The 13,276-nt window shown below is 39.2% G+C and overlaps 1 protein-coding gene across 1 annotated transcript in view; it reads left to right on the top strand.

The window, feature by feature from the left end:
* The window catches only part of MAP7D3 (MAP7 domain containing 3), a 58,800-nt gene that overhangs the window by 31,530 nt on the left and 13,994 nt on the right, over positions 1-13,276 (top strand). The window contains exons 8-13 of the mRNA XM_065410848.1: positions 4,489-4,587; positions 5,020-5,118; positions 6,275-6,400; positions 8,435-8,556; positions 9,274-9,404; positions 9,595-9,845. Of these exons, the coding sequence (XP_065266920.1) occupies positions 4,489-4,587; positions 5,020-5,118; positions 6,275-6,400; positions 8,435-8,556; positions 9,274-9,404; positions 9,595-9,845 (828 nt within the window). The remainder of the gene's footprint in view (positions 1-4,488; positions 4,588-5,019; positions 5,119-6,274; positions 6,401-8,434; positions 8,557-9,273; positions 9,405-9,594; positions 9,846-13,276) is intronic.

Genomic DNA, 13,276 nt, shown 5'->3' with positions numbered 1-13,276 from the left:
CAGCCCACCGGAACACGCTGCGGCCGTGCTGCCCAGCCTGCTGGAGCAGCTCCAGCCAGGTCAGAGACATCCTCCCCTGGCCCTCCCCAGATAAGGTGAGAAGGGATGGGATGGGGAGAGTGTGAGGGTCCTGGGCTGGGGTGGGGTCATGTGGGGGGTGGTCACAGGGGTTACTCCCCTGACTCCCAGCTTCTCCCCCCCAGTTGCTTTCCCGGCCCGTCAGGGTAAGCAGCTGGCGCGCCGGGACACTTTGTTTACTTAGGTTTACCTCCTCGAGCATCTGCAGGCACGGTAAACAAGCCATCTTGGCCCCCCAACGGCTTATCCTGATGGCCCGGGAGCAAAAGTTTGCTGACCCCTGAATTATAGGGTCAGCTTATGAACGGGTTATAAAAAAATTTCCATTTTTACTTATCCATCTTGCGGGGAGGGGGTCAGCTTATAAACGAACCGGCTTATGATCGAGTATATACGGTATTTTCCTGAGTGAAATAGATTCAAATCTTTGGTTGCATATTCACAACAACAAAAAATTTGCATCTTGGCATTAAAATCTGTAGCATGGCCCTGAACTCATGCTCTACATATTGTAGAGCCCTGATACCTTGTAAGATGTAGAATTGTATTGTAAAACGGGCAAAAAAAGTGTGAAAATTCTGCTGTTCCCTTTTTCACGTTGACACTTGGGCATTGCGGTTTCATGGGACGTATCTTCATACTAGCCATGCAGAATCCCTATACCATTAGTTCCAATGTATTAAACCAGTGGTTTTCAACCTTTTTTTCATTTGCAGACCCCTACAAATTTTTGAATGAAGGTGTGGACCCCTCTGGAAATCTTAGACATAGTCTGTGAAACCCCAGGGGTCTGTGGACCACAGGTTGAAAACCACTGTATTAAACTGTTGCACCTTACAAACTCTATAATGATGTACATACATTTTTTTTTTCCAGAATGGAGCATTGCTTGTTTTCTTGATGTTTATCTTTGTTCTCTCCAAAACCCTGGGGTAAACACTGCTGAGCCTACTACTGCTGAGGGACGTAATCAACCTGAAATCCAGTCAGTTCTTAAAAATTAGTTCCTGATATAACACTTGTTCCAGTGTCCCCCTGCAAATTTTTGTGGATTTACAGTCCTATTTTATATTTTTAAAAGGTTTCTCCAGTTGCTGTGTAAAATCATACCAATAGGGGAAATACTATCAAATGCATAAAGTAAACAAACTGGAAAAATGGCATTATTTTTTCTCCTTTTTTCGTTATAGGGAACATAAGTGTTACGTGTAGCATTAAGTACGTTTTCAGACAGAAGCGATTTATTTAAAAAAACAAACAACAAAAAAACTAAACAAGCACCAGAAAATATTACCAATAATGCTATAGTTCTGTGTCTGACTGCAATCCTCTTATGAAGTACGTGTCATAATGCCTTTTCCAGACCGAAAAGCTGATAGTAACACTAGGAAGGTCGCTAATCTGCTTTTAGAGGAGAAAATTAAAAATTAATTCCACCACCACAAATAACGTCTTTTTTCTTTTATGTTCTCAAGGCTAAGAGAGATCTCTCTGAACCCTCTGCAATGCTATGCTAACACGTTTAGAGGGCAGTCGTGGTGGACTGCTTCCCTCCTTCCAGAAATTACTATCCCTTATTGTTACAAAAATCATGCATAAATTGAGGAGAAAGGATAACATTTTTTTCTGAAGCCTAACATGAAGACAGATTAAGGGCTCAATCCTGCAAACCGATATACATGTGGGTAACTTTACACGTGTGATTATCCCAGTTCAAGTCTGGGACTACTCGTAATTAGAATTATTTATATATATCTGTGTTTGCAGGATTAGGCTCTAGGTATGAACCAGAAGCAAAGAGGTTTATAAAATTCTGGTTTATATGCACTCTAACACAGAAAGGAAAACACATTTAATAAATTATCAGCCAAAAGGGTTTGCTACTAAACCTACTGCCGTTCTGTAACAGAAACTCTGACAGAGCAACTTTCTCCAGTATTTTTGGGAAACCCTATTATATTAAGTGGCTTAAGAGAAATCCGAGAAATCATATAATCCTACAAATGGGCTGGAAGTCATCAATTCCAGCCCTGTGCTCTGTGGCAGGACCAAGTAAACCTAGACCAACTCTGACAGGTGTTTGTCTAACTGTTCTTAAAAGCCTCCAATGATGGAGACTCCACAGCCTTCCTTGGAGGCCTATTCCAGAGCTTAACTACCATTCTAGTTGGAAAGTTCTTCCTAGTATCTAACCTAAATCACCCTTGCTGCAGATGAAGCCCATTACTTCTTGTCCTACCTACAGTGGACATGGAGAACAATTGATCACCATCCTCTTGATCACCACCCTTAACATATTGGAAGACTTTTATAAGGTCGCCCTTTGGTCTTCTTTTCCCAAGACTAAACATGCCCAGTTTTTTCAATCTCTCCTTAAAGGTCAGGTTTTCTAAACCTTTCATCATTTTTGTTGCTGTCCTCTGAATTCTTTCCCATTTGTCCACATCTTTCCTAAACTGTGGTGCCCAGAATTGGACACAGTACTCCAGCTGGGGCCTCACCAGTGCCGAGTAGAGTGGGACAATTACCTCCTGTGTCTTACATACAACACTCCTGTTAATACACCCCAGAATCATATTTGCCTTTTTTTGCAGCTGTATCACATTAATGACTCATATTCAGTTTGTAGACCACTATAACCCCCAGATACTTTGAAGCAGTACTACCATCTAGACAGTTATTCCCTATTTTGTAGTTGTGCATTTGATTTTTTCCTTCCCAAATGAAGTACCACAGCTGTTTCAGAAAATGAAAACAGTAGGGGCTAATTATTGCAAATCACTCAGGTTATAACACTTCCAGAGAGATATCATGTCCTATGGAGGCTTGCATAGTCTGGTTCAGACTGGATTCTCCAGATATCACCAGACAAAGATAGGACTTTTAGATAAATAGCCAGTGCTTAAACTGATTCGGGGCCTTCTTTCTGGTTCTGGAGCTAAGATGGATGAACTTGTAACCACAGGGAAAACCCAGTTGTGGGTTTTGAAGGACTAAAACCTACCAAAGCCTTAGGTTGCAGTTGGAGTTGGGGGTGACCTGTGGTAAGCTTTTTTACATGCATGAAGGTTCTTTTGTTGTTTTAATGTTTTCTCTGTAATGCTTTTACCTTAAGAATAAATATGAATGCCTAGAAGGAGCAGTGTAGTATCTTGTAATTGCGGGCAATACATTGGTAATAGCCATCTGAGAGAAAAGGAAAGCACAGATGCTGGCCTTTTAGGGAGTCTGGCTTGCTGGGGATATCACAATGTAAGGCAGGGAGCTGTATAGCCTCAAAATCTCTGGTTACAAGGGAGTGAGATGCGGGTCTCTGCCCAAGAGAGGTGATGGCTGAGAGCCGGAAATCTTAAGTGGGTGCCCTTGGTGGACCACAGAGTAGGAATACCGGTTCAATTGCCTTGAAACGGTGTGAATATTCAGACTCTTTGGGGGAAATGTCCAGTGCTCACCTTTATTTTCTCTAACAACGAAGAGAGATTTAGATCAAGACTCCAAGATTCTGCTCATACCAACTGAACAGGTCAGAGCAATTGTACACTCTTGATCTGGCTTCCAGAGAACAGCTAGTCTTTGCGTGAATGATGCATGGAATGTGCACAGCTCTTCAGGTTCTGCTGCAGCTCTTCTGTGTCCCACCACAGCTTCAGAGAGGTGCCCACCTAGGATGGTTGTAACTTGTGTGCTGGGTCCAGTCTGACGCATTGTCATCTGAGATGCTGTTTTTAAAAAAAAAAAAAAAAAAAAAAAAGTTTAATCTGATTTAATTTTTTTTCTTTATTAGCTGCCTTAACTGTACTTGCATAGGGAAAATATGAGATTTCAAGTTCCTCCCACCACTAGAACCTATCTGTCAAAATATAACAACCATTTTGCACACTGAGATGTGCTTTCAAAGCGGTTTTGTTCTATGTAATAGTATAATTTAGATTAACCTTGTTTTATGCCTTTAAGACCTATATGTATTTATGTAGAACTTCTGTTTTAAGCACTCTTTATATTCCTGATAATACTGGCCAGATAGATATTTTTATACTCTTAAATTGAACTGATTTAAAAACAAGTTAATCAAACACATTTTTCTTCAGTTCATCTAGAGCCTTATCATATACTTCTTTATTGAATCTTTATTGATTCATGTCTGTCTGTCTCTTTATTTCTTGTTAACAGAAATTTGGTATATAGATTAGAAATTTAAGGATTCAGAATGATTATTTGTGCGCTCCAATTATTTGAGGGTGCACTTTTTATTTCTTGCCACAAGGTGGTTCTGTATGGTTCATAAATCAATAAGATTTGATTACGCTGCTATGACTTATACTGTATATAGAAAAAAGGGGTAGGTGGTTAAAGGAACACTTTAGGATTCTATATCAAATGTAATCACGTAATTTGCACTTTCACTTACAGGTACCACAAAGAGAAGTGCTTCATTAAACAGACTGAGTAACAAAGTTTCTCTGCAGTCTGAGCAGCCACCACCAAAAGGTTCACAGGTGGAACAGAAAGGTGCAGGAAACATTTTTTGAATAGGGGATAGCAAATTGAATATTTCTTAAATTTAAATTGTGTTTAAACTGAAATTTCTAAACTTTGTTTAGAAATACTTTCACTCTGAACAGTGTAGACTATTGTGCATATAATATGACCATTTGGACTTGGGTATCATTACGCACATACTAGCTATATCAAACATTGTATCCAGAATTCTGCTGTTTCTATATGCAAGTGTGTTTTCTCTGAAGCTGTACTTGGGGTGGGTGAGAAGTAAACCAATACATACAACTTGTGTAGCCGAAGTATTGCATAATGATTAACAATTCTGGTTTATAGTTATTTTTGGCAAAATATAATTTTTTAAAGAAAGGAAGTGGGCAATTCAGAAAATCAACTATGCAAATCTCTTGTTAAAAATAATATTCCTTTGCACTTGGTCTCTAGGAGGAACAGAAAAGAAGAGGAGCACGTCTTTGAATAGAATAAGTAGTAAACCCCATTCTTCTACTGAACTAGAGAAAGTGAAAAAGGAAGAAAGACCAGGTGGTTAGCTATTTATAAAACTAAATCCTAATCTTGCTATTTAAAAGCAATGCACAGTGAAATTGGATAGGATTACGTTACTTGAGTAGTTTCTTCTGGTTCCTCTACATCTGGAAACTTAGTGAGAATTCTAGTTATTTAGTAGTAAAGATTAAGCTCTTTAAATTTCTTATCTCTGACAAAAAATCCTTTCGGGTTTTTGTGAATTACACTTAATCATGCTAGAAGTAGGTGAGCAAAACCATTACATATACAAGTCAAAGAGTTAAAGCTTGGAAAGATAATCTTGATAAATTTAAGATAAAGAAATCATTTCACTTTAAACGTTAATATTTTTTCCTGTATCTTATTCTGTTTGGCTTTAAAAGCTCTTAGTTTTTCAGTTTACAAGCAACTTCTCTGTTCTTGCTGCTGGACTGAGTTTAGTGCCTCCAATTTAGGGGGGAAATCTGTTCTCATTTGTGTCTCTGCTTTTCTTTTTACATCCATCCTTAAAGTACAAGACACTTCTTTATTAAAAACTTCTTTCTAATAACTATTTTCTACTTGAAGCTAATGGATGCCAGCTTCTTTAACAAACATCTCCCTTTCAATTAACACATTTGAAATTTTCCTTCTTAACAGCTCTTGCCCTGATAAGAAACTAGAGTAGAATGCTTGGAATCCTTTTTCATATTGAGTTGACAATGATTACTATATATGTGAGCTTGTGTGTGCAAATAAGACTTAACAATAGCTAACAACTGTTGGCAATAATCTGCAAGGTTTTTCTCTGGTTTGTGCCACCAGTCTGTTGTAATATCCTCTGTTGCATCCTGACTTCCAATGAATATAACCTCTGCAAAGCTGAATCCAAAGCTTTCCATGTTTTGACTTATTTCAGCACTCCATCTGTGTTTTATGTTTGTTTGCATATCATTCTCTGCACATAACAATTAGTAATAAGTCACGGACAACAAATGCAATCATATCTGATTGCAATGTTTAATCCTGCTATACTATTACTATGTATTTCCCTCTTCATTACTTTAATATTTTCTTCTGAAAATGTTATGATTTGCAACAATACTCCCAAAGCTCCTTTTCTCTTTGATGCTTACTTTCTTCATTATATGACTTCATGTTGAATCCTTTTTGGTTTGTTCCCATCATTCAGCTCGTCGCTCTCAGATCAGTCCTCTGGAGAGTAATGTAATCAGTCGCCTCCTCGCCCCCACACAGGCCTCCTTAGCTAGGAGTAAAAGTGCTGCTACATTATCGGCTGATGGACAAGATCCCTCAGGTAACAGGAGTGCAGTAAAAGCCTGAAAGTGATAGTAGTTGCTTTCAAAGCAAGAGTTGATATGACAGTTGCTAACTATGTTACCTTTCAGCACAATTCAGACATTTAGATAACCCATCACTATGTATAATACTTCACTAACATTTACTTTAGTAAAATTAATGCAATACATATTTTATGTTGCATGTTTATTTTGCGATTTCATAGAATAGTATTGGCTTTTAAACTACAATACCAGTTCATTCATTCTGCAGAGAATTGTATACTGGTATTTATTTTTGCACTGAGCTGTCTCTGAGATCTGCATTTGAATTTAAGTGACGGCTTAGGAGGAAGAACTGGAAAACTAGTAACATTTCAAAGGAGGCCTAAGAGACTAATAAGCATGGGGCACAAATTGACTTATCTGAGGGAGAGCAAATTTTTCAGCTAAAAAGTTGGTGGAACAAGATGACTAGGTTACCTGTGACGTTTATTGAATCTAAGAAAGTTCCAGTGAAAGTACTATGTTCAATGTAAAGTCAATGTAATGCGCACCTAGCTGGAGTCCATTCCCCCTGTTCTTTTTTTAATCTTTCAACTCGCAATCAACATATTTTTTTTTTTTTTGCCTTTTATCCTTTCAAATGCATTCCTCCATCTTTATTTTTTTAGTATAACTTAAGCTAATTAACTGACCTCACTAATCGTGACGAAACTTCGACACTGCTGACCTGACTCTAATCAATCCTCGCCTTTGCTGATTCAAAATTCATGTTCATGTGTTTGCACAGCTATTTGTGTGCATTTTATTTTTCCACAAAATGTTTTACTTCACTTCATGTGAGGGAAATCTCTTGTTTTGTACTGATAGCCAGGATGTGGCTCTGACTCCGTGGTATTCAAACAAGGGTTCAGGACTTTTGCTTTAACTATCAGCAAGCTTAGCGTATTTTCAATAGCATTAACACTTAATTTCAGTAATAATCTCCTTGCTCTATTCTAGTTCAAATTATTGGTCATAAGAGTGCAGTTCTCTCTACAAGAATGCCGTAGATATTAAAATAAAATGTTCTATCCATAAGAGTACAGTGACTAAGAGCTAGCATCTGTCATTAGATGTTTGTATCCCTAGATATTTTAAAATCTTAGATATGCTAGTTTTAATCTATTTGTAAATATCTCCATTTACATTACTATATACACTTCATAGATGAGTTGTATATTATATATGCACTACTTTGTTTAGTGAAGGATCCATACAGTGATCATATTTTCTCATCACATCTTAATATATGTGAAGAGGCTGACAGTTTTGGAGATGGTTAAGTAATTATAATTCTCTATTAACCCTTTACACTTCTAGTTTCTTCACATACTTTAATCTTGTTTTGTTAATGTGGATAAAGTATGTGGTTTGGGGGGAAAAGTAAAAATAAGCAATACTGTTATATGGCAGCTGATATAAAAAGGAAGTGCATAAAACAAGGTTAAAATACTTGATATAGTAACTGCAGTTTGTCACACAATGTTTTATGAAAAATCATTCCATGTGGGTTGGACGAAACAAAACATTTTATAACTAGCGCGGCATTATCTACGCATTGTGAAGCGTTTGTGAGATATGCTTCTTCGCCCTGTGCAAGGGTTTGGCCATCAGAGTTCTGTTAGTCTAGAAATAATCATGACAAGATACAGTTTAACTAAATTGGAAACTACATTTAGGTATTGAAAGTTTTTAATGTAGACATTGTTTGGAAAAGCACTTTATTTTTTTTTAATCTACACTTGACTGCTGCTTTCGGAATGGTTTCATTCTTGGTGCTGTGGCTTCTGAACTCCTAATCTGGTGGTGATGGTGTCTGGTGTCCATGACCTGTTGCAATGTGCACTTCCAGTGGTGTTTTCTCTGTATGCGTTCTAACACACACAATCTCTCTCTCTCTCTCTGTCTCTCTGTCCTTTTTTTCCTGTTCTGATGCTGTGCACTTGGTTCTCTGTTTTTGTCTTGTCAAATTCCTAACTTTATAGAATCTCACCTCTGTCCTCGTTCAGCTTCAGCCAGTTCCATCAGTTCTCCAATCCAAACTCCTAAAGTGCCTGTGCGCAGCCGTAGCATCGACAGATTGAAGACCACTGTATCTTCATCTGACACCAGCTCTCCAGAATCCACACAGGTCTGTTGAAAAGTTCCTTTTACAAAAGGCTTGTTTTTTCTTTTTTTGGACAGGTCAGGTTAGGGGCATGTTATAACCGTTTGCAATCCTAGTCAGCTGCACTATTTATTGCACCAGAGCACCTAAATGTTAGTTAAATATCTTTATTTTGCATTGTAGATAAACACTGTTGGATAATGTCACAAAATACTATTGTAATGATAAGAACAAGTTGACGTTTCTTTTTAAAGTTTTAATAATCTTTGGTTACTAATTATGCAAGTTAGTAAAAATAATTCCAAATGGAAGAATAGGTATACTAAAGAGTCACTTTTTTTCTTAAAAAAGAGAGCTTTATTTTAGGGTGTCTCCAAACCAAAATTTCAAACACCCCAGAATTTCAGGGTGTTTAAAGCCAAACCTAAGTGTGCATTTATCTTTATATTCTACTTATCAATATCCCCAGGTTCAAACATCCTGAGACTTTGGGATGTTTGAAATCTGGATATGAATTTTGTGGAATGAGCTCCTCTGTATTTTCAGGGCATGCTGTTGATTATAAATCCTAAAGCCTCATTAATATAACATTACTAGAGCCATGTTCAGGAAGATAAAGGAAAATTCAAGGGTATCTTAATGTGACAAGTGAATATTGTGATGATAGCACTTCTACATTTCTCTCGTGTCTTCAACATATTTTAGAAGGTGTACATTACCGCTGTTTGTGTATCTGATCAGAAATCGGCGACAGAAAAGCAGTACCCAAGTCCTGCTGGGAGGCGCCCTCCGTCGCCATCTGCGTCAGCTCGTAGAAGATCTCCGTCCCCTGCTAACTTGGCAAAACGTCCTTCATCTCCCTCTACAGCTAGGTATGTTTAAATCTGTGTTCATCCTAAACCACGTTCAGAACAAAATGAGCACTACTTCCTGTGCCACAGGTTTGGTGTCCTGATACTGTCCAGTATGAATGCAGAAGGTGCATATTGTTGCTATGTATATAAAATCAGTTAATACTTCAGGCTTTCAGTGAAGCCTTAATAAGTGTTCCTTTCTCTGCAGACAAAATCAAAAGGCCCGTCCACCTTCACCTAGTGTATTGAAACAAAGGCCATCATCCCCCACTACAGTCTCCAAACCAGCACCTATTCAACGCCTGCCTCTCACACCAAGTGTTGTGAATATTACCAAAAAGAAACCTGAAATGGAGTGCAAACCAAAGGACAAGTGCGAAGAAGGAGCAGGACAAGAGCATGGCACTTCTCCAACCTCTGAGAGGGAAACTGTCGCAATTGCTGCAAAGACCAAAGAAGGTAGGAGCCTTTAAGTGATCCACTTGTCTGTTCCATTTATCTTGATGGTGGTCCACTACAGTTTGAAGTTTAATTATGGTAATTACCTATAAATAGCGTTAGAGAGATCTTTGGAAGTATGCAAAAAAAAATTTAAGCAATCTAGAAGAAACTTAAATCTTTTGGAATGGACGCAAATTATGTTCCTGACTGCTTGTAGACACTAAAGATGACTTGGCAATTCCCGAAAAAGTCCTAGCCAAGTTCCATCTCCTTCCTAAATTTCCCCTGCATCTCTGGTTTCTTACCCCTCTTCCTCACTTTGAAGAATACTGTATCTCTATGGTTGAATAAGAGCACTTGGAGTCAGGGTATCTGGTTCTATTTCTGATCTTTCCATCAAATTCTTGTGTGATCTTGCTTTATGCCTTTCTATCTGGAACGTCTCTGTGCCTTGACTTTTACATGTGTAAAATGGAGATTTATGAGTATTTGTAAAATATTTAGAACTTCTTGGAGGGAAGGCACTATAGAAGTGAAAAGTATTAATATTCAGTTCCTGTAGTTTCACTGAATACAACTGAATAGTGGTTATTCTACCCAAGAATTGACAGCATTTCAGGGATGAGTGAAACAATCCCTTTATACTGTAGTTTGTAGGGGATTTTGGGATGCTTAAGGTTAAAAGATGTTATTTGCAAATTGTTAATTATACAGTAGCTTTATAAATTGCTGGGTTATACCATAAATAGTAGTCAGTTCGTTTGACCAGAGAGCTAAAGGTATTGACTTTTAATCTTGTTTACAGTGCAACTTCTAAACTAAATCCTGTTCCGCTTTGTACATTAGAAATACTGGATTAGATTCTCAAATCCAAGACACACATGCAAAGTGATTTCAAATAGCAGGAAATGCATACAAATTAAAGCACACACTTTGAAACCTTGTTCTGTAAACCAGATACCTGTGAAATTGAGCCAGCTATCACTTTAAAAATTGCATGCATATGCCTTAGCCTGGAGGAAAAATCAACCGCTCATTCATCGTAGCATACATGAGACCTAGCTTCCAAATGGTTAGAGACCTGCCTAAATTTTTATTCCAATGTATGTGCAATCGCCACAGCATCAGGAGACAATGGGCAACACTGCCACACAGAGGAGAATGAAGCAGACATACTTCTCCCAGGTTGGAAATAAATCTCCTGACCCCATTCATTGTGCCAAATGAGCACATCCTCTACCCCTCCAACCAGGAAGAACACCCTCTACAATCTCCAGAAAAGAATCTGGGAAAGACTTCTGATGAGGTATCACATGCACTTCTCTGTGGAGAAGGTCATAGGGGAAACTTAACAGAAAAAGGAGTTTGAACAGGCAGCTGGTGGCGATACTGAGGGTGAAAATCCTTCAAATACCTTGGGTAAGTGGGATCATATGCCTGATGCATGTCACTGCATGTAAAGATTCTTATGTGTGTTCCTGAATGTGTGTAAGTTTGAGGGAATGTCTGAAAATTTCCCTGTGTTAACACTTTAAACTGGGTGTGAATTATGGCAAGAAATTCTTTGGGATCCCATATGTTGTACTGTGCTTTGCACACACACATTCTTGTGGAAAGATAGCTAGATGTCGAAGTCTAATTGTCAATGTCGTATGGAGTTGTACATCAATCTTAAAACAGTGTCCCTTGCTCCTGATTATAATAAATGTGTATCTTAGACCTGTCTAAAGCATGAGAAATAGATCAGTAATCCACATCACTGATATTTGATCCTTGCTGTCTGTCCTATTCACAGGTATCTACCAGTTACTCTTTGGCTTTAGTCATCATGTTTTCCTTTACAGAATCATCCTTGTTCTTCACAAACCCACCTGCTACATCCTCATCTACCTCTGGGCCTCTCATCTTCTGAAGCTTTACCTTCTCATTGCCAGGACTTTGACCTGCCTTCTCTGCTGCCTCTTCTAAACTGCGTTTGGAACTCAACCCTGTATCTCATGTTGCCACTTCTGCTCATTACTTGGGTGCCTCTTCTCTCTCTTCCCATGCTAACTTCTAGAACTGTATTTACCCAGCTCATCTCCTTCCATCTTGCTCTGCTGCTAACCAGATTATCGCTTTCTTAGCAGTCATTGACAGTAGGAGGCTGGGAGTAGTTCTCTACCTAACTCTTTGTGGAGTTTATAAGGCAGGGAGATAGTATGGAAGTTGATCAACACAGAGGTGTTGGTTTCTCTCTTCCTTGTGAGTATGGGGTGTCCACTCCTGGCCAGATAATCCCCTTACATGCCCTACCTGTGAACATAGAGGCAGATCCCTCTGTTCTGGAAAAGTTGCTTCACATTTTCGAAATCATCTGCTGTGGAGTTGAAATCAGAGGGCAAGAACTGAGGGCAGTGAGTGGCCATCTAGCCAGGCTAACTCACTGCGTTGGCACAATAACATACCCCAACCAGCTCCTGAGGCTTCCACCCAAAGACGCTGGCTTTCACCACTGAGTCATTCTATGGCACCTGAGTTTCTATCAAGTCCTGGGCTCAACCTTAATTTCAAGGTAGCTTTAAGTGTACTTGGTGTCATGGTGTCTGTACTAGCTGCACCATTGTCCCTTCTTGGGGTTCTCACTGAGTGCACCTCTCACAGATGTCAGACCTCAAGCCTTTATCTCTGCTGGGTAGAGTTCACCCACTTTTAGACTAGGACCTGGGTTAAAGCCCCCTAGTTACCAATTGTGACTACTTCAGCAGGTCCAACTGAGGTTTAGATCCTGGTATTGACTTCTCTCCAGCAGCTGTGACGCCGTTACACAGGGACCGCACAAGCTTCTCAAACAGTATTGTTTAACATAACTGTGCAACAGAGAATTCAGAGACATGCAATAAAAATAACAGAAAAGGAGACCTCACCAAATGGACCATATCTAGCCTTTTAGCTGCTCCTGGCTCAGATGCTTAGGCCCTGCTTAAGGTGAGACTGCCTACCCCGCAGCTCCTATCTCTCTCCCAGTCTGTGTCAGCCCTGTGGCCTGCTGATCAATTTCTTTTTCCCTTTCTGCCAGTGGAGCCTTTTTAAACTTTCGATCTTTATGATCGCCTTGGCAAAACAAGTCCTGTTAACTTTGCTGGCATCTGGAAGTGGCATCTCCCAGTAAAAGCCCCCATTGAACACTTAACTTGGCCTGAAAGTGTGTACCTACGGGGCTGTCTTAGTTCTTAGTCCTTGTTTTGTTTCCTGCCTCAGCCAACCCCCAGTTCCAGTTGGATTTAAGCTTTGGAGTTAAAGAAGACAGCCATCCAAAACTGAACAGGGAAACACATAATAGTCATAACAATAATGCAGGTATCTCCCAGTTCGTCACACTTGGATCTTCATGTCACTTTTCCCCCTATGGTGGATTTGATTGCCTGTCCAACACGCCTTGTCTTGTTTGTTTCCTTTTGTGTCTACAT

The sequence above is a fragment of the Emys orbicularis genome, chromosome 9 (genome assembly GCF_028017835.1).
Source record: "Emys orbicularis isolate rEmyOrb1 chromosome 9, rEmyOrb1.hap1, whole genome shotgun sequence".
Classification (NCBI taxonomy): Eukaryota; Metazoa; Chordata; order Testudines; family Emydidae; genus Emys; species Emys orbicularis.
This window is presented reverse-complemented; position numbering and strand designations above follow the sequence as displayed.